This window comes from Mus pahari, chromosome 22 (assembly GCF_900095145.1).
Source record: "Mus pahari chromosome 22, PAHARI_EIJ_v1.1, whole genome shotgun sequence".
NCBI lineage: Eukaryota > Metazoa > Chordata > Mammalia > Rodentia > Muridae > Mus > Mus pahari.
In genome coordinates this window covers 5,999,194-6,019,360 of record NC_034611.1, presented here as the reverse complement: position 1 = coordinate 6,019,360, position 20,167 = coordinate 5,999,194, and the positions used below count along the sequence as shown (strand labels likewise).

The 20,167-nt window shown below is 39.3% G+C and overlaps 1 protein-coding gene across 2 annotated transcripts in view; it reads left to right on the top strand.

The window, feature by feature from the left end:
• C22H8orf34 (chromosome 22 C8orf34 homolog) overlaps nt 1-20,167 on the top strand; it is a 168,107-nt gene that overhangs the window by 103,157 nt on the left and 44,783 nt on the right. Inside the window, exons 4-5 of one of the 2 annotated variants that reach the window (XM_029533318.1) lie at nt 4,590-4,718; nt 18,935-18,963. In XM_029533318.1, coding sequence (XP_029389178.1) covers nt 4,590-4,718; nt 18,935-18,963 — 158 coding nt within the window. The remainder of the gene's footprint in view (nt 1-4,589; nt 4,719-18,934; nt 18,964-20,167) is intronic. The other variant, XM_029533319.1, reaches the window with a different exon arrangement.

Below are 20,167 nucleotides of genomic sequence, written 5' to 3'. Positions count from 1 at the left end.
TTTTTTTTTTTTTTTTTTTTTTTTTTTTTTGCCATTTCAAATTCATGATCTAGTTAAGAAAACTGAAAAGAGAGCTGGAGGGATATCCCAGGAGTTAAGAACACTGGATACTTTTGCAGAGGACCTGGGTTCATATTCTCAGCACTCACATGGCAACTCATGACTGCCAGGAATTCCTGTATCAGGGGATCTGACACCTCACACAGACACACATCAGGCCAGAACACCAATGTACATAAGACAAAAATATACATAATTTAAAAAGAAAGCCAAGAGAAATATGTTGGTTTAGAATAAAATAAAAAACTGAAGCCAGTTGTCAGTAATCCTATTAATGATTTCTTTGAACTTGGGGGACTATATTGCAGTTTTGTTTTATTTATTATTTTTTAATTAAGATTTTATTGTATGTGTATGATGTCTTTCCTGCATATATGTCCATATACAGGGTGAATATCTGCTATCTGTAGAGTCTAAAAGAGAACATTGGATCCCCTGAAAATGGAGTTACAAACAGTCATGTGCCATCATGTATGGACTGATCAACCATTTCCCCTGATGCTCTCTTTCTTTTTACATTTTATTGCAAAATATATAAAAAGTGGTACCTTGATATGTAGATATTATCAGGTAAATTTTAGGATAAAATTCAAAGGATGATGCATAAGGATATAAGTAACAATTACATAAATACAAGAGAATGAAGACATCAAAAGAGTGTATGGTGCTTACAAATTGTAAGTGCAGAAAGCAGAAGTGACACAGTACCTCACCATGATCAACTGTCAGTAAACTAGCACTAGAGTATCATGGACATGTCCTGGCATACTTAAAAGGAAAGCATGGCGCACAAATTGTTTTAGAAAGAAGGATTGAAAGATGTAAATCATCTTTGTGGGCAATTTAATAGTTGAGAACTATATTCTAGCAAAGATCAAGAAGCTGCGGCATGCTACTGAACAGTAGTCTTATCACAAGTGACAATGCAGTGAGCATTTCATAAAGCTTGGAAAAGCCTTTGTGTGTTGTGACCACAGAGAAATAATAAATATAAGGCACAGATGTATCCACTCTCTTTTAAATATGCATAGTGTATCATCTGTGAAAATCATGTGATATTTCTAAATACTTGTTATTTTGCATTTTTCTAAATACAGTTGAATAAGAGACAAAAAGGCAGAGTGGATAGGCCTGTCAGTATTACTCTGGCTGAAGATTCTGGACTCCATTCTGAAGCGATAGATTTGTCAGTGACCGCGTCCTCACTTTGTCTTAAAAGAATTTGGACAACTGGTTCTTAAAAATTCATAAGGGATTATATTCATTTAGAAGAAGGGTCATTGCAGGTTCTCCTCTCACATGTGACCTTACCATTACCCGTGGATGGATGGATGGATAGATGGATGGATGGATGGATGGATGGATGGATGGATGGATGGATGGATCAGGCATGCTTTTCCTCTTATTGAACAGGTCTTAAGTTCAATTAGAGAATTGTTGGTTATCAGCAAGGTCTGTTGAGAGTGAGAAAAATAGTCTTTCCCAGAGAAGAGCCCCTCAATTATTTATTTAATATGAATTGTCAGCCCTGGTTTATTATATACATACAAGTAACAATAATGGCCTGAACTGGCTATATTTATATATTAAAGGAAACAGCACATATATTACATTTATATATTAAAGGAAAGGAGGCTATAGGTTTGAGGGGGAATAAAAAGGTGCATCGGGGCATAGAGGAAGGAAGGGGGATGGGAAATGATGTAAATACACTATGATGTAAAACAATAAAATTTTTGTTAAAAGGCAATTGTTAATATGAGGAACAAAGTTTTAAAGTCATGGACATAAACAACTAATGGAAGTCAAGTGAGTTAGAATTTGATTAATATAAGGAAATTTTCAAAAATTGCTCCTGCTCAGTCAGCAGTGTGGCTGTTAAGTGGCATGGTGGCCGTGTTATGGCAACATAAGGGAAGTAAAGTCCACCTCTGCTGGACTGAGCTTGCTCTTGTGGTCTCAAATTCTGTCATTGTCTCCTCTGACTCATATTATGTTAGGATACTCTTCTGTAGTTTTCCATTTAAGCTGAGAAAATTTTCTAAGATGTGATTTTACTGTAGCACTGAGTTCTAAAATTTAGTAAAACCTCAGTAAGGTTTCAGTCTCCCAGAATCCTACAGCAATGCTACCATCCAAGGCTGCATGCTGGACTGATGACTTTCCAAGCCTTTCTGTTACTTATCAGAACAGCTACTGAAATTGGAAGCACAGCTAACCTGCTCATTATCATAAGGTGACCATGGTCATTCAGTAATTGGTTCCAATGCTAAGTCATTATATTTATGAATCACCACAGGCTACAGATACAAAAAATGGAGCCGATCTCAGTTTCTCTGTAGTCACAGGGGAAACTTTTGGTGTTATGTGAAGACCCTCAAACCCAGTGCCTTAAAGGGTGTGTGTAGATTATTATAATCTGGGGTTAAAAGGCCAGACAGGTCTTCTGCTGTTCTCACCTGAGCTTGTCCACTTGGAGCATTCAGGAGAAGGTCTGGTGGCTGTCTGGATATGGACTTGGAGTATTTATGGTTTTATTATACTTCTTTCTAAATTGAAAGGGAAGATCTTGTGATTCATAACTTTATAGAAAATTAGATGACATTGTGATAAAAACTGCTGATCAAAGAAAGTATTCAAAGTAGGTTAACAATGTGGCCATCAAGATTTCAGCTGAGACTCCTTCTCCTGCCTATAAAGTAGAGCTGCAATGCGGTGCTGTCGTTCTTCCTTCCTAACTCTAACTGGAGTCAATTTTAACGTTTTGAATTTTTATTTTAGCTTCTTAGTCTGAGAATGTACAGTTCTAACACTGCTTTTAACCCTTTAAACTTCAGGTCTTGCTCTACACACATTAGCTCTCATCCTGACAGCAGAGGGATGTGATTACTTCAAATGTTGCATTAAGATGTATTCTGCAACAAACTTATTACAACTTTATTAATGTTTTATCACCTAGCCAGACTATTAATTTTTTAGAATAATAATTAACATTCTCTTCACTGTTTGACTTGCTTTCTTTATATTCATTCAAGTCCTGCTGAAGGTGTTTTTCAATAGGAGCTAACTCATCTTCTCTTTTATGCCACTTTATTTGGTTTTATTTTATGTCATTCAAGACATTGGGAGGCCTCCTCCTACAGCTCTTTGCCTTTTCCTCCGTTCTCAACTTGTTCATCCATAAAAAATTTGCAACTGTATGTTGGTACCATCCTTCACTGTTATATCACAAGACTTCTTTCTTTCTCATTCTTTAAAAATCCACCCATTTCTTCCTGCAAACTCTTTAAGGATTCTGCTTTATTTATTCATTGTGATGGAGCACATCCTTTGACAACTTTCTTGGAAAAAGTGTTTATGATAGAAACTCCCAAGAACTTGAAATATATCAATTGGATCTAGGATTGTTATAAAGTTTTGAATTAGAAGTAACATTCTGTCAGAGTTTTTAAGGACTTGTTCTTCTCTTGTCTAGGACAGATACTGCTGTTGGGAAGCATCTTGTTAGCGTGATTTCTCATTTTTGTCTCCCAAAACTTGTACTATCATGGTTTTTATGTCATTATATACAAAGTTGTCTTTTGCTGGACTTTATAATTTGACTCTTTAAATATGGAACAATGAAGTTGTCATATTTCATTGATTTGACTTGGTACTCCCTGAGTTGACGATTGATTTGACTTGATGCTCCTTAAGTTGACAGTTTCATCCTTAAATAGAATGGTGAGTGCCCACTCCAGCTGTAGCCCACTCCAGCTGTAGCCCACTCCGTCTGTAGCCTGCTCCATCTGTAGCCTGCTCCGTCTATAGCCCACTCACTCTGTCTGTAGCCCACTCCAGCTGTAGCCCATTCACTCCAGCTGTAGCTCACTCCTTCTGTAGCTCACTCCGTCTGTAGCCCACTCTGTCTGTAGCCTACTCTCTGTGTAGGTAACTCTCTAGGGATACGAATCATCTTTTCTCTCCATTGTTAAATCCCACCAGTGCTTATTATTCTATATCTTCTTAGAAAAAAGGTGTTGCCTAATAACTTCTACATGCTCAATTTATTTTTGTAAAGGAACGATAATTATTAACTGCAAAATAATTTTAATGTGTACATAGGCAAAATAATGGTATGTGTATAAACATTCAGTCTTGTGTTTTCGGAAGACATGCAAATGGCATCTTAAGCATGCCTGCTAGTTGCTGCTGTTGAAGTTAGCAAATATTTGTAGGCTGATAGCATTATACAAAATAAACATTTCCCTAATGTTTCCCCTTAAGTCAGAGAAGTAATTAGGTTTAAATTAGTACTTCAGTTTTCCTTTTACATAATTCAGCCATATTTTCTTCTATTTATTAAATTCAAATATTTTCTTCAGACCAAATTTTAAATCTCCTTGTTGTTTACTCACAGGAAAAGCATCTCCAGCTTAACCATTTTAATCCCATGTATTGACCTTGGTGCAGTCTTGCACAAATGATAAATGGTGAGTTTGTATCATTGTACGACATGCTTATGAAATAACCGTTTCTTTTAAACATAGTGCCAAGGTCAGTAGACCATCTTAAGTGGAACTGGCGGACTAAACCACAAAGCCGTGATTTTGATGAATTGAACCACATCCTTCAAGAGAGCAAGAAGCTGGGGAAAGCCCTTGAGAATCTCTCTCGAAGTAAGTTCATTTTCTTGACAATAATTGAAGTCCAGAGGCAATGATAAAGTAGAAACATCCATCACTGTTGGCAGTGATCCATTTCTGACATCCTCATTATCATTGTGTAAGGCTAAGGAGTGCAAAGGGAGCAAGCCTTGAAAGGAAGTTTGACTGTGCCATGGAACAGATCTGCGAGCAGGCAGGAGCTATAGGACCTCTTGGAGCAGCTGGACTCTGATGCCCTGCATAGTTTTCGTCACATAGCTCTAATGTACATCTAGTGCTATCTTCTTCAATCTTCTATGTTGAGAGTACTGTTTTGTCCATTCTCACTGGAAAGCACTCCTCTCACTTCCATAAGTTGTCCATGTCTATCAACTTCTTGCAGAGCAGTAACTGGATCAAGTTCTTCTTAGATTCCTTTCAGAGCTGAGTGTGATGTCATGCAACTTCCTTTTTCTCCAAAAGCCACATCTAGAGTCTGAGGGCAAGGCATAGGGATTTCTGTGTCATCTACAAGGTGCTACCACAGATAAATAACTTTCCTTCCATGAAATGTCACTGTGCCTCCATGGGGAAAGGGGGAAGTGCAATAAGATGATTTTCATGCAGAAGATTCTCAGTCAGTACCACTCTTACTGCATCAGCAATCCAACAAACATTTTTGAGTCTGTGCCTTGGTGAATGTATACTGTATTTGTAGATGTATACATTATGATTTTAGAAACAAACTCATGGTATTCTTATCTTTGTCTATATAGGTGTTTCTCCCCCCACCCCCCTCTGTCTTTCTTAAAATTTTCTTTTAACAGAATGAATGACTAATGATTCGGAAATGTAGCTATAGTTTTTTTCTAATGGTACAGTTTTACTAAATACATATATCAAATTTTATCATTGTCCCATGACATATTTTGAAAAATATTTAAAATGTACATACCTATGTATATTGTGTTGTTAGACAGTACACTTATACATAGATTTATGTGTTATATATTTATATAAATATCATTTTCATTTAAAACTAGTTCCACTTTTAGACTTTTATACAGTGAGAATCTTTGAGAAGCTCAGATGTAAGCAAAAAAACAAAAAACAAAACAAAACAAAAAACCGGTAAAGTGCGCTTTCAGCTTATTATTGAATTGTGTTCCTGAAAGGAGTTTGATCTCATTAATACGACAAAATTCAGACTCTAACATTTCTAAATCTGACTACTTGGGGAAGTAATTTGGGCTATAACAGTTTCTTGATTATTTATAAACATGAGCTAAAAAAAGGATGGTTGAAGAACATGACTGACTCTTATACATATCCATCAAACAGTGTCCTGTAAAACAAGCCAGTGCCAAGCAAATGCTTGCCTTATTGTTCATTCTAGGTTCCTATCTGGTCTTCCTACATCAGGCTCTGTGAGAGCCGCTCAGGAGACAGCTATATCAGGCCCCAGCAACTTTTTGGCATTCACAATAGTGTCTGGATTTGGCAACTGTATATGGGCTGGATCCCCAGAGGATCCAGTCTCTAAATGGCCTTTACTTATGTCTATTCCACACTTTGTCTCTGTATCTCTTCCCATGGGTATTTTGATCCCCGTTCTAAGAAGGACCGAAGCATCCACACTTTGGTCTTCCTTCTTCTTGAGATGCATGAGGTCTGTGAATTGTATCTTTGGGGTTCCGAACTTCTGGGCTAGTATCCACTTATCAATGACTGCATACCATGTGTGGTTTTTGTGATTGGGTTACCTCACTAAGGATGATATCCTCCAGATACATCCATTTGCCCAAGAATTTCATAAATTCATTGTTTTTAATAGCTGAGTAGTACTCCATTGTGTAAATGTACCACAGTTTCTGTATCCATTCCTCTATTGAGGGACATCTGGGTTCTTTCCAGCTTCTGGCTATTATAAATAAGGCTGCTAGGAACATAGTGAAGCATGTGTCCTTATTACATGTTGGAGAGTCTTCTGGGTATTCTCAACTAAGGAATACTGGATGGCTGAGAAGCACCTAAAGAAATGTTCAATATCTTTAATCATCAGGTAAATACTAATCAAAACAACCCTGAGATTCCACTTCAAACTAGTCAGAATGGCTAAGATAAAAAACTCAGGTGACAGCATATGCTGGTGAGGGTGTGGAGAAAGAGGAACACTCCTCCATTGCTGGTGGGATTGCAAGCTGATAGAACCACTCCGGGAATCAGTTTGGTGGTTCCTCAGAGTATTTCCTGAGGACTCAGCTATGCCACTCCTTGGCCACTTACTACTTTTTATAGAAGATGGTGGAACATCTCTCTGAAGCTTCACCTTCTTGCAAAGGGTGTACCCAGTCAGATCAGTTTCATACAGATTAATCTCTCTCCCTACTTGCGCAAAGTCCATGGGATAGAGGCAAGTATCTCTTCACATTCAGTAGTTCTACTTGGAATCACGGGAAAGAGAAACTATACTAGCATGAATCTTGAGAACTGTTTTTTATTATTCTGCATAACAGAGTTACTTACCAGTCTACAACATGCTCACCTATGTACAGTGCAATAGAAATGTAAGATAAGTCACACATATGAGTTTCTATTTTCAATTAAACACATTAAAGAAGATGAACACTATTGCATGAAAATAATTTTAGTGAGATATTTACCCTAATGTGCAGATTATCAATTTTATTTGTGTTCCTTATAAAATGTTCACTGGGCTCTATTATCTTCACTTCTTAGTTCTCAGTCCTCAAATGTTAGTGTGAATTTTAATTCCCAGCACATGTCAGAGTGAACCACTGCATTTCCAGTGTTTGATCTCCACATGAGGGAGGAGTGACTGCTGTACCAGGCAGCACACTCAAATGCTAAGAACGCACACAGAATGCAAACTGATCCGTTCTTATCTCCTTGTACAACGCTGAAGTCTAAGTGGATCAAGGAACTCCACCTAAAACCAGAGACACTGAAACTTATAGAAGAGAAAGCAGGGAAAAGCCTCAAAGAATGAGCACAGGAGAAAAATTCCTGAACAGAACATCAATGGCTTGTGCTATAAGATTGAGAATCTACAAATGGAACCTGATAAAATTGCAAAGCTTCTGTAAGGCGAAAGACGCTGTCAAAAAGGCCATCACCAGCTTGCGAAAGGATCTTTACCAATCCTAAATCAGATAGGGGACTAATATCCAATATATATATATATATATATATATATATATATATATATATATATAACCCAAGAAGTTGGACTCCAGAAACTCAAATAACCCCATTAAAAATGGGGTACAGAGCTAAACAAAGAATTTTCAACTGAGAATACCAAATGACTGAGAAGCCCCTGAAAAAAATGTTNAACATCCTTAATCATCAGGGAAATACAAATCAAAACAACCCTGAGATTCCACCTCACACCAGTCAGAATGTCTAAGATCAAAAATTCAGGTGACAGCAGATGCTGGTGATGATATGGAGAAAAAGGAACACTCCTCCATTGCTGGTGGGAGTGCAAGCTGGTACAACCACTCTGGAAATCAGTTTGGTGTTTCAGTTCCTCAGAAAAGTGGACATAGTACTAGCAGAAGATTCAGCAATACCTCTCCTGGTCATATACCCAGAAGATCTTCCAACTTGTAATAAGAACACATGCTCGACTATGTTCATAGCAGCCTTATGTATAATAGCCAGATGCTGGAAAGAACCCAGATGTCCCTCAACAGAAGAATTAATGCAGAAAATGTGGTACATTTACAAAATGGAGTACTATTCAGCTATTAAAAACAATGAATTTATGAAATTCCTAGGCAAATGGATGAATCTGGAGGATATCATCCTGAGTGAGGTAACCCAATCATAAAAGAACACACATGGTATGCACTCACTGGTAAGTGGATATTAGCCCAGAAACTTAGAACACCCAAGATACAATTTGCAAAACACATGAAACTCAAGAATAAGGAAGACCAAAATGTGGATACTTCAGTCCTTCTTAGAAGGGGGAGCAAAATACCCATGGAAGGAGTTANAGAGACAAAGTTTGGAGCAGAGCCTGAAGGAATGGCCATCCAGAGACTGCCCCACTTGGGGATTTATCCCATAAACAACCACCAAACCTAGACACTAGGCAGATGCCATCAAGAGCCTTCTGACAGGACCCTGATATAGCTGTCTCCTGTGAGGCTCTGCCAGTGCCTGGCAAATACAGAAGTGGATGCTCTCAGTCATCCATTGGACAGAGCACAAGGTTCCTAATGAAGGAGCCAGAGAAATACCCAGGGAGCTGAAGGGGACTGAAGCCCCATAGAAGGGACATCATTATGAACTAACCAGTAACCCCAGCGCTCCTTGGAACTATACCACCAATCAAAGAAAACACATGGTGGAAACGGTGGCTCTAGCTATATATGTAGCAGAGGATGGCCTAGTTAGTCATCAATGGGAGGAGAGGCCCTTCGTCCCGTGAAGACTCTATGACCCAGTAAAGGGAATGCCAGGACCAGGAATGGGAGTGGATGGGTTGGGGTGCAGTGGGAGCAGGGAGAGGATAGGGGATTTTCAGAGGGGAAGTTAGGAAAGGGGATAACATATATCCTCTCAGCTTTCCTTCAGCATTTCACATACAAAGTATCAAAAAGGATATTTAGTGTCTGGTGTCTCCATTCTGTGGGCTTCCTTCTACTCCTCAAGGTATCAGTGACTCTGTTGAAGTTACTTTCCATAGCATCACCCATTGAATTCAGCTGCCCAAGAGAATGGTATGTTTTGTGGTCCTTGTCCAGTGAAACTTCTCCAGTAGTTATTAACTATTGAATGGTTTCTCTTTGACCTCTTTGGCCTCTCTGACCTCTGACCTTTGGGGAGCTGGCAGACACTTGACCTGCACTGGATGCCCTCAGTGTTTCTTGTAGGTCTCCAATGAGAATCTTTGTATCCTGTAATTCACCCTTTGAATCTGCTCTTTACTCTGTCCAGTTCAGCCTCTCTCATTATTTACTCATCGCTAACAAACTCCTTGCTCAAATGTGTTTGTTTCACATCCAAATTTTCTTCCTTGGACTTTCATAGAAGTAAATTCTTGACATATATCTCCAATCAGGTATCCCATATTACATTCATTATATGTAAAAAGAATGAAACTTCTCTTGGAGGTGGCATTTTGGCATGCTATCTTAGGTGGTGTTACTTTGCTCATTAACCCCTTCTATATTCTCTCTTTCTTACATTTCCCCCACCACAAATAAGTTTCCAAATCCTGTCCATTTTTCCTTTTAAAATTTGAATTTGATTTATTTCTCTCTTATTATCAGAATCTTGTAGCTCATACCTTAATATTGAATCATTACTAATAGGAGCCTGGGGAGCCCAGTTTCTCCATGAAGTGGCATTCATCACATTTATATGCATTCTACACAAGCTGCAAGGGAGTCTGAATGCTGGCTAACATATGAACCCAGGATAAGTATGGAGATAATTTAGGGATGAAAACTAGCCTTCCTCACACTCAGCTTGTTTCTCCAGTAGGCCCACACTGCAGGCATGGTGTCTCTGAGGTACAGGACCGGCTCTTATTTCAGATGTCTCCCCTTAGAAGCTCATGGTAAGGTCTGTCCTTAGCATGTCTTTAATGGCATGTCTTATGGTTTTCAGGTGTACCACATTCCATTAATGTGCATCCCTGTCATTTGTCTGCTTATGTTATTCTCCTTAAATCTCACCTACTGGCATAGATTCTCTTTCTAACAAGCCCGACTTTGCTTTGTGTCAAACATATCCTCTGAGATGACTTCTCTGCTGTTGTCTGGCTCTAGACTGAATTGGAACTTGGCATTCTGAGTCTCCTTACTGCACTTACCTGCCATTATCTGTTTGTCCGTTATCTCCTCTTTTGACTTAGAGGACTCTAAGGACAAGGCTTCCTTAGCTCTCTGACTCCCTAAGACTTGGCAATAGTTAGCACTGAGCATAGTCATGATTTGCTGGCTTCATGTCTTCCACATATATCTTCTCTGTGATGTGTCTGCCTTCATTTCTGATCTGGCTTCAGATTCCTTAATCGTGAGCCATTGATATAAGATGGTTGATCATGGGTTGGTTTGCCAGGAGATTTTACTCTGACAATGACATACATTGGAAGACTATGCTTAAAAACAAGTAGGTAAATCTGAGAACAAAGTCAAGTGACAAGGCAGCTTGTTTCCTATCATGTGCACCAGTGCACTGCTGCTTCTCTGGTGGCAAGGCTCCCAGTAATTCCTGAGCCTGATCATCACTGGCATCTGGCAGCTTCCTTGGAAGAGGCAGTAGTGAATGGGCATATTTAGGCCATCCACATATTGCCCTGTTTACCACAGCTCATCTGAAAATCTTGCTGGAGCTTTTAAAGGGAAAGACACCCAGCTGTTGGGAAACAGGACAGATGTCAATGCAGCAAGATGGATAACAACAATTTAGACTCAGTCATGATAAAACGTAACGCGAATTTTGGTAGTCAGTCAATCGTGAGCATATGAAAAGAAGTCTTCTCTGATATAGCAGCTTGAGGAGCTAGAGCATAGCAACTCATGAGAAAAGGTAGGGGTAGATTGCTCAACAACCAATGGCTCATTTATTACCACATTCATTTAATACCATTGAGAAATAACAAAGATATGGACCTGTACTTCTTGTTTACATGTAGTGCTGAAGCTACAGTATGAAAATGATCATTTCTACACTTTGCAGAATGTGATTGAAGAGGTAGTCGGGTGTAGATTGTAACTTCATAAAAAAGCACAAAGATAAACTGAGACAGCAGTCCAGAGCACACCATGAGGATGGACTGTTGTCAGACGTGAGGGCAGATGCTCCAGCAAGGCACACGGGAAAGGGAAAGCCTTGTATTATTGGTACATAAAGGATCAGGCAAACCAAACACAGACACTATTGCATATGCCAGCAAGATTTTGCTAAAAGGACCCTGATATAGCTCTTTCATGTGAGGCTATGCCAGTGCCTGGCAAATACAGAAGTGGAAGCTCACAGTCATCTATGGAGTGGAACAAAAGGCTCCCAATGGAGGAGCTAGAGAAAGTACCCAAGGAACTGAAGGGGTCTGCAACCCTATAGGTGGAACAATATGAACTAACCAGCACCCCCAGAGCTCGTGTCTCTATCTTCATATGTAGCAGAAGATGGCCTAGTCGGCCATCATTAGGAAGAGAGGCCCCTTGGTCTTGCAAACTTTATATGCCCCAGTACAGGGTAATGCCAGGGGCAAGAAGTGGGAGTGGGTGAGTAGGGTAGCAGGGTGGGGGGAGGGTATAGGGGATTTTCAGGATAGCATTTGAAATGTAAGAGTGAAGAAAGTATCTAATAAAAAAATTGAAAAAAAAAAAGGATCAGGCAAGACACTGAAGCTGGAAGGCTTGCTGGAGATGAATGTGAGAACGGGGAATTAGGAGTGCTTCAAAGCGAGTAACCTCCAACCAGGCTGTGTTGTACAGTCATTATACTGAGGCAATGTGTCAGACAGAATTGGTTTGCTCAAAATCTCAAGGCAAAGACAGAGGGGAAGTCAAGCTAAAATAAAGTAGTACCCATAGGATTGGATCAAATGAAAAAATGGTGCGCTTTACATTAATTGAGATGTTTCTGTGGGCCAAGGTGTGCTGATTTTAACGAAGGAAAGGTGAGGATAGGGGTAATAATGTGATTAGTTTCCTCTGCTTTAGGTATTGTTCATAAGCAAGATTGTTTAGGGCCTGTACCCTAAATAAGAATAGATGAGAATTCAGGAGTTTGGAGGTAATGTAGCATTACACCTCAAACTCTGCTTCTGGATGCTGTGGGACATCTGGACAGAGTCAGCCACTGGCCACTGCCCTGAGTTTCCATAAACCAAGGGTATATATCAGGTGGTAATTTAGGGTGGTGTTGAAGTTGCAAATAAAGATATGGGAGTCATTAATGTACTAATAAAGAAACTCACAAGTCATGGAACACACACATTTGAGATTCATGTAGTAAAATGATCAAATGAATAAAGAAAATGAATCTCTAGGGAGATTGAATGAAAAGAAAACAAGAACGTGTTCATAAAAATCAAGGAAACACAGGAATTTGTTCACTACCGGTGTGTATGCAATGCTAGATAAAGTCTGTAAGAGGAAGACAGATTCACACATGTTATATGGGCAGTTGTCTCTGGGCTGAGCTACCATTGACCATTGGGGTGGTATTCTAACAAGTGGATAGCTGGAAACTACATCATTTTCCCATGTGCTTTTATCTGAATATGCTATAAGGAGAATCATTCTTCTGCTTTTGATTAGCTGTCTGGGAATAATTGAAAGTTTCTCGTTTTCTACTTGGTGTTAGTTCACCTTGCAGAGTTTCCTTGACAAAACAGTTTACGGCAGGCAGAGTTATCTGTGGCTCATGGTTTCTGTTGTTGCTTGACTTTCTCTACTCTTGTAGAACATCATGGAGTTTGGAATATGTGATAGAGGACATCCTTCACCTCAAGGTTGATGGAAGCACATAAGAAGGAAGGGACTGGGAGCCATCTACAACCTTTAAAAGCACACTCCTAGTGACCTTCCTTCTAAAGTCACTACTTGTGACTCTACCTTCTAAAGTTTTTGCCAATTCCCCCATTGTTTTCCACCAGTTTTGGATTAAGCACTCAGTCCATGAGGCTTTGGAGGACTGTACATGTTTGGCCTGATTCTTGCCCCAAGTCCCGTACTCCCAGAGAATAAAACTCAGACTCAAAATATATTTACAAATACAATTGGCCATATAGCTAGACTCTTTTCTGACTAGACATAACTTTAAATAGCCCATTTATTTTAACCTATATTTTGCCATGTGGCTGGTTATCTGTGCTTAGGTACCACGCATCTTTCTGCACCCAGAAAAGATCTGTACCTGGTCCTATCTCAGAATTCTTTCTGCCTCCCGGATGTCCCACTTTCTGTTCTACCCTTTCCTATAGGCCAGAGGTATTTTTAATTGATAGGTAGTGCAGCCATATAATACAATAGAATTTCTAAAAGGGACATTTGATATTCAAAACTATAAAATTCATGCTGTTTTCTTCCTCCTGTGTGAAACAGGTTCAGATTTGATGACATGAAATATAAAAACTATATTTTACAATAGAAAAGTTCTTGGTTTGGTTTCATAATCAGGAGCTATGATGTTTCTTGTCCAAACACAGTTTTAAGAAAAGACAGAAAGGAGCATCCAGCATGTAGTAGATGGAAGTGGGGTGGGTAGAAGCAGGGAATGCTGAGTCATGCCAATCTCCTTGGAAAGCATATTCGTAGGAAGAGAAGATGAATGCCAGTTGTGGGGTGGTTGCCTGTACCTCCAGCATTGGGAAGACAGGCTGATTTTCATATGCTGATTTTAATGCTAGCCTGGGCTACATGAGACCCTGGTTTTCCTGATTTTATATTGTTTTGTTTTAAAAGGGAAGATCAAAGAGAAGGCTGTAGTTAGAGTAGTTTGGAGTTGAGAGTCACTTTGGTTTGGTTTCTTTTAGGTGTGTGTATGTGTGTGTGTGTGTGTGTGTGTGTGTGAGTAAAGAGGGGAGGGGGGAATAGACATATTTGTGAATGTATGTGTACATAGAATAGGAACATTGGGACATAACAGGCCATATGCAGTTTATTAAAACAAGACTATTTATTATTTAGTGTATTACAAGGCTAACCTATCAAAATCAGAATCCCTCAGTTCTGTTGGGTTCAGTGACATATGTCTGCAAGTAGAGTACACGATACTCAGGCAGAATTCCTCTAAGTTCAAGGCTAGCCTCAGCTACAATATAAGATCCCGTCTCAAGTTAAATAGCAAGCAAGCAGCCTAAAAGCAGCCTGTCTAAATAGTGTTTAACTGACAAATGTTAAAGGGCATTTGATCAACCACATGATGTATGTAGGTTTTTTTGCAAGTATGATCTATTACAGTGTTTTAAATTCATTAATTCTAAAAGTGGGGGGCAGATTATTAGTTATCAAGTTCTGTGGTGCAGTTAGCCCCACCTTAGCTAGTTCCCAGCTGACAATGGGATGTCTCCATGGAAACGCCTGGAATAAATGTGCAGAGTTTATTCATATAATTCCCAAATCAGCATTTCCATTGTATGTACTCTATTTCTGCACCTTAACTCAGAATTGGAAAGAGACTTTCCATGAAGAAAGTTTTTAAGATCATGTCTCTGTATTTAATCATGTAGGTTTGTTTTCCCCAGTAGGGAGCTGGATTAGAGCTAGAATCATTTCATATGGGAATTTCCTGACCTACTTTCATGAAATGAATAATGCTGACCAAGGTGGAGAGAATTGTTAAAAGCCACTTGTGTTCCTGTAGCTGTAGCTGGATTCTAACTCTCGGCCTGGTAGATGCCCATCTTGATGAAATCACACATCTTAGGGAATACACTTGATATCTAGACTCCTGGGGAGTCTGTTTAGGAGCTGACTCCTGGTGCTACTGAAACCCCTTCGGCTGTTAGAGTGAATTGGAAGCTGTGGAAGCTCCACAATGGAAACTGTGGAGATGGTTTGTGCTAGCATTGATTGATTGATTGTGTCTTGGTTTTTAGTTGGTGTGTCAAATCAAATTCAGAGCTTCCTGCATACTAGACAAGCACCTTCCAATTTTACCATGTCCTGAGCCCATCTTAACTTCAGGAGAAGAGAAGCTGACCCTCACAGAGTCTTTCTGGTTGGGAATTGTCATTCCCCTAGGCCAGACCACATTCAATTCTCCATTGAGACATTCCCTCTTGTAGTTCAGTGTGAATTTTCTAGAATTCATGTAACCCTTCGATGTAGAGTGTTACAGCAAGCTACCTTTGTATATTTGTTTTAGTACTGACCCTCAACCTCTGTAAACTTTTAAGAGATGATGAAAAGCTGAACTATTACAACCCTTTCTTTTTAAGAGAGAAGGGCTGTGGACATTCTAGGCCCTGAGAAAAATGTCTCACTTGATTTTTCAAACACAAGGCTCCTGCTAAAGCTCCTTGCTTTCATAGAGAAGAGTCTCATTAAAATTCCTACAACTACTTTTAATCAGTATAAGCTTTGATTAAAAATGAAATGAAAAATGCTTTATGCCTTTTGACACTGAAAACAGAAAGTTAAGTGAATTATATCTAATATAATACTTACTAGAATAATTTTATAGGCAAAGTAATCAAAATATGGAAAGATTAAGACCATCTGATAGTTGGTATTTCCACAAAATATGGTCGTTATACTCTCATAACAGTTAAAGGGATAAGGGGAAAGGGCTTCCTCTCAAGTTAGTTTTCCATTTGGGGCTACTGAGTTTCTGCTGGGGCATATCACCACTTCATCAGCTTAATATGCCTTCCCTTTTTTTCTCCATGGCTGAACATTTCCCAACTCTGGAAAGCAGCACTCATTGCCAGCCACCACAAAATCACCATGTATCCTCTGGCACAGGCTTGGGGCTGTGCTTTTTGTTCTGACTTTTGCTGGTAGTAACCAGCTGCATTGTAGATAAGTTATGCATTAAATGACTAAGTTCTTGACATTTATCTAATGTAAGTGGCATGCTGGTGCTGTCTTTATGAATACCAGGTTCACAAATCTGATGTCTAAAAGAAATTTAAAAATTAACTGAGAGCTGTCTAAAAATTAGATCAGAAAATTACTTCCGTGGTTCAAGGTATCTAAACAGCAAGTTAAAAAGATCAGGAAAATCAGAAATCCCATGCAATTTACTGTGGACTATTTAACTCGAGGAACCTACGTGTTGTGACCTCAAATGAGAATTTCATTTCATAGCATCTATACCACCTTTCTCTATATGTTGATGTGGATTTAGTCTCTTAATGTTTATGTTTAAGGTGTTCTGCCATGACCTTGGATAAATGTGATAAAGGAATATTTCTGTAGAATTGTATTAAAAGCAAACAGCATTTAAGACATACTTTTATAATCTACAATGTTGTGCTTTATGTGTGTTGTAAACCATAATACAGTCCATGTGGAGTGCCAGAGTTTATTTATTTGTTTAAATTTTGATTATTTACAACAACCATTGTAATTCTATGTGTTTTTAAAAGACCAAGCTTTCACAAATGTATGATGTATGCTAAACCAATAGAACTGCTTATAATTGTCCAGAAAGCTGGGAGATGTCTGATCTGTCACCTCCTCCTGATGGTGAAGCATTCTCCACCATGGCACAGCAGCTCCCAGGCTGGTCCCCCGGGGCACCAAGGCACAACAGCTATGTGTTGATCTTTTATTGCATGAGGGTACAACAGCTCTCATGCTGGTGCCTTGTGGAATTTTGCCCCTTGCAGTACAGTGTCTCTGAATCATGGTTATGGCTATATCACCAACCCCTCCCTAAACTAGAAGCTAGACTATCTTTCAGTGCAGTGACAAATCATTTTATTTTATGCCAATGAGTGTTTTCCTTGAATGTATACACGTGCACCATGTATCTAGTACCCATAGAGGCCAGAAGAGAGCATTCTATTCCCTGGAAATGGAATCACAGATAGTTGTGAACCACCACAAAGATGCTAGGGACTGAAATCAGTTCTCTAGAACACCAGCTAGTGCTCTTTAATGATGTTACATCTTCTGCTCCAACAAATAAATTATTAGCTGTCACCAACAATGTGTGTGTGCATGTGTGTGTACATGTATTCCCATGTGTTTAGAAGCTGGAAGTCAAAATGGGATGCATTTCTTAATAGCTTTCTGCTTGTTATTTTGTTTGTTTGTTTTGTTGTTGTTGTTTTGTTTTGTTTTTGTTTTTGTTTTTTTTTTGAGATAAGGTTTCTCATTGAATTTGGATGTAATCAACTCTGTTAGATTGACTGACCAGCAAGCCCCAGGGATCCTCCTGACTCAGCTCTCCCATATAGGTATGCAAAGCTGTGCCTAGAGCTTTATGTAAATGCCAGGGTTCTGATCTCAGGACTTCATACTTTCATAGTAAACATTTTATCAATGGAGCCATTATCCCTGTCCTCACCAATGACTATTATAAAAGAGATTGCTGTGGACTATTGCTGTGATAAATGCATTTTTAGATATGTTGCATGTTGAGTTTCATCTATAAGGAGAATGGAGCCAGTTACTGAGATGAAGAAATGGGTGGTGTTCTCCTTTGTGTATGATTGATTTACTAGGATGGTGTGGGTTGAGTGGGGACTGGCTGAGCAGCCTAGACACCTTCTGCAGGTTCTGCTATGTATGCAGGAGGAGAAACTGAACACTCTGAGACTCTTGGTCAGGTTTCTCTCCTTATGTTGCTTTCGCTTCCTGCTGTCTGGTTCAGCTGCTTCCTGTTTGCCCACAGGTTCTTCTGTACTTAAGCTTCAAATCCCATTCTGACATTCTTGTGTTCCCTTGCACTTTAAACTTTCAGATTTTTTTCTTGTCTCCTGATCCTTCTTCATCTGACTTGACATTAGCTCATTTCTTCCATCTGACAGAAACATGAATCAAGTTCCCAGTCATGGAGACTCTTCCTAGCCGTAACCTGGCATACTATCATAGCTTATAAAAAACAGTGGATCACGAAGGGGAGACTGAAATGCTAACAGGAAATTTTTCTTAGAGAAGGAAACATGTTGGTGTGGGTTAGTAGAAAGGACTTATATTAAGTGTGAAGTAAACATGTTTCAGCAAGGAGCCCTGGTATTTAAAAAAGAACTCTCCCCAAGAGAATGCCTGGTAAGAACACAAAACGTAGAAAAAAACCCACAACATTTTAAGTTGGAAGAAAGGAAGGAAGGAAGGAAGGAAGGAAGGAAGGAAGGAAGGAAGGAAGGAGGGAGGGAGGGAGGGAGGAAAGGAAGGAAGGAGGGAAAGAGGGAAGAGGGAAGAAGAAGGAAGAAGAAAGAAAGGAAGGAAGGAAGGAAAACAAAAGTAATAAAGGTGTCTGAGGTGGGGTGGATGGAGTTGACAAGCATCTCCATGACTGTCTTGCAAGTTGGCTCTGACTCTGAGAACCTCAGGAAACACCTGCTTGTTTTCTTCCCTCCTTTAGTGTGCAGCACTAGCAGGTGCTGGCAGTCATCATTGAGTTTATTTCCTAATATGCTTTCATAAGTAGAGTGGACATATCTTTTTTTTTTAAAGAACCAATGAAAATTCACATTGAATAGGTAACACACTAGCTTTATGTCTAGAATTTTTGTTGTTTGTAGCATTAGGTTATCAAGGATTGCTTCTAAAACTATCTTGTAAATCTCTTTTAAATCCCAGGTATTGCGATTTCAGATGAACTTGATAAGGTAAGCTGAGCTCTGTATCTAACAATTAAAATGCAGGACTTAAGTTTGAACCCACCTCTCAATTACTTTTTCTAAAACATACAAAATGTTCCAAGATAGTTTATTTGGTTTTAATATATTAACACTTTGATAATCCTTAATGAAAAATGATGATGATAATGGTAATGATGATGATGACTATTATGATGATGGTGGCAATGTTGATTGTGGTAAACATAGTGATGATGATAATGATGATGGCAATCACAGTGATGGTGGTAACCATAGTAATGGTGGTGATGGTGGTAACCATGATGGTAACTATATAGAAGGAACTTGACATTTTTTAATCCATGCCCTCCCTCATTAATGATTGTTGTTTGCTTCGTTTAGTCTGAAGCACCATGGCAGTTGCCTGCAGGGGTGATAGGAACACAGTGAACAGAGATACATAGATTGGATATATAGCCCCAGTGGGAGCAGTGTGAACAGAGATACATAGATTGGATATATAGCCCCAATGGGAGCAGTGTGGACAGAGATACATAGATTGGATATATATCCCCAATGGGAGCAGTGTGGACAGAGATACATAGATTGGATANATATCCCCAATGGGAGCAGTGTGAACAGAGATACATAGATTGGATATATATCCCCTATGGGAACAGTGTGAACAGAGATACGTAGATTGGATATATATCCCCAGTGGGAGCAGTGTGGACAGAGATACATAGATTGGATATATATCTCCAATGGGAGAAGTGTGAACAGAGATACATAGATTGGATATATATCCCCAATGGGAGCAGTGTGAACAGAGATACATAGATTGGATATATAGCCCCAATGGGAGCAGTGTGAACAGAGATACGTAGATTGGATATATAGCCCCAATGGGAGCAGTGTGAACAGAGATACGTAGACTGGATATATATCCCCAATGGGAGCAGTGTGAACAGAGATACGTAGATTGGATATATAGCCCCAATGGGAGCAGTGTGAACAGAGATACATAGATTGGATATATATCCCCAATGGGAGCAGTGTGAACAGAGATACATAGATTGGATATATAGCCCCAGTGGGAGCAGTGTGAACAGAGATACGTAGACTGGATATATATCCCCAATGGGAGCAGTGTGAACAGAGATACATAGACTGGATATATAGCCCCAGTGGGAGCAGTGTGAACAGAGATACGTAGATTGGATATATATCCCCA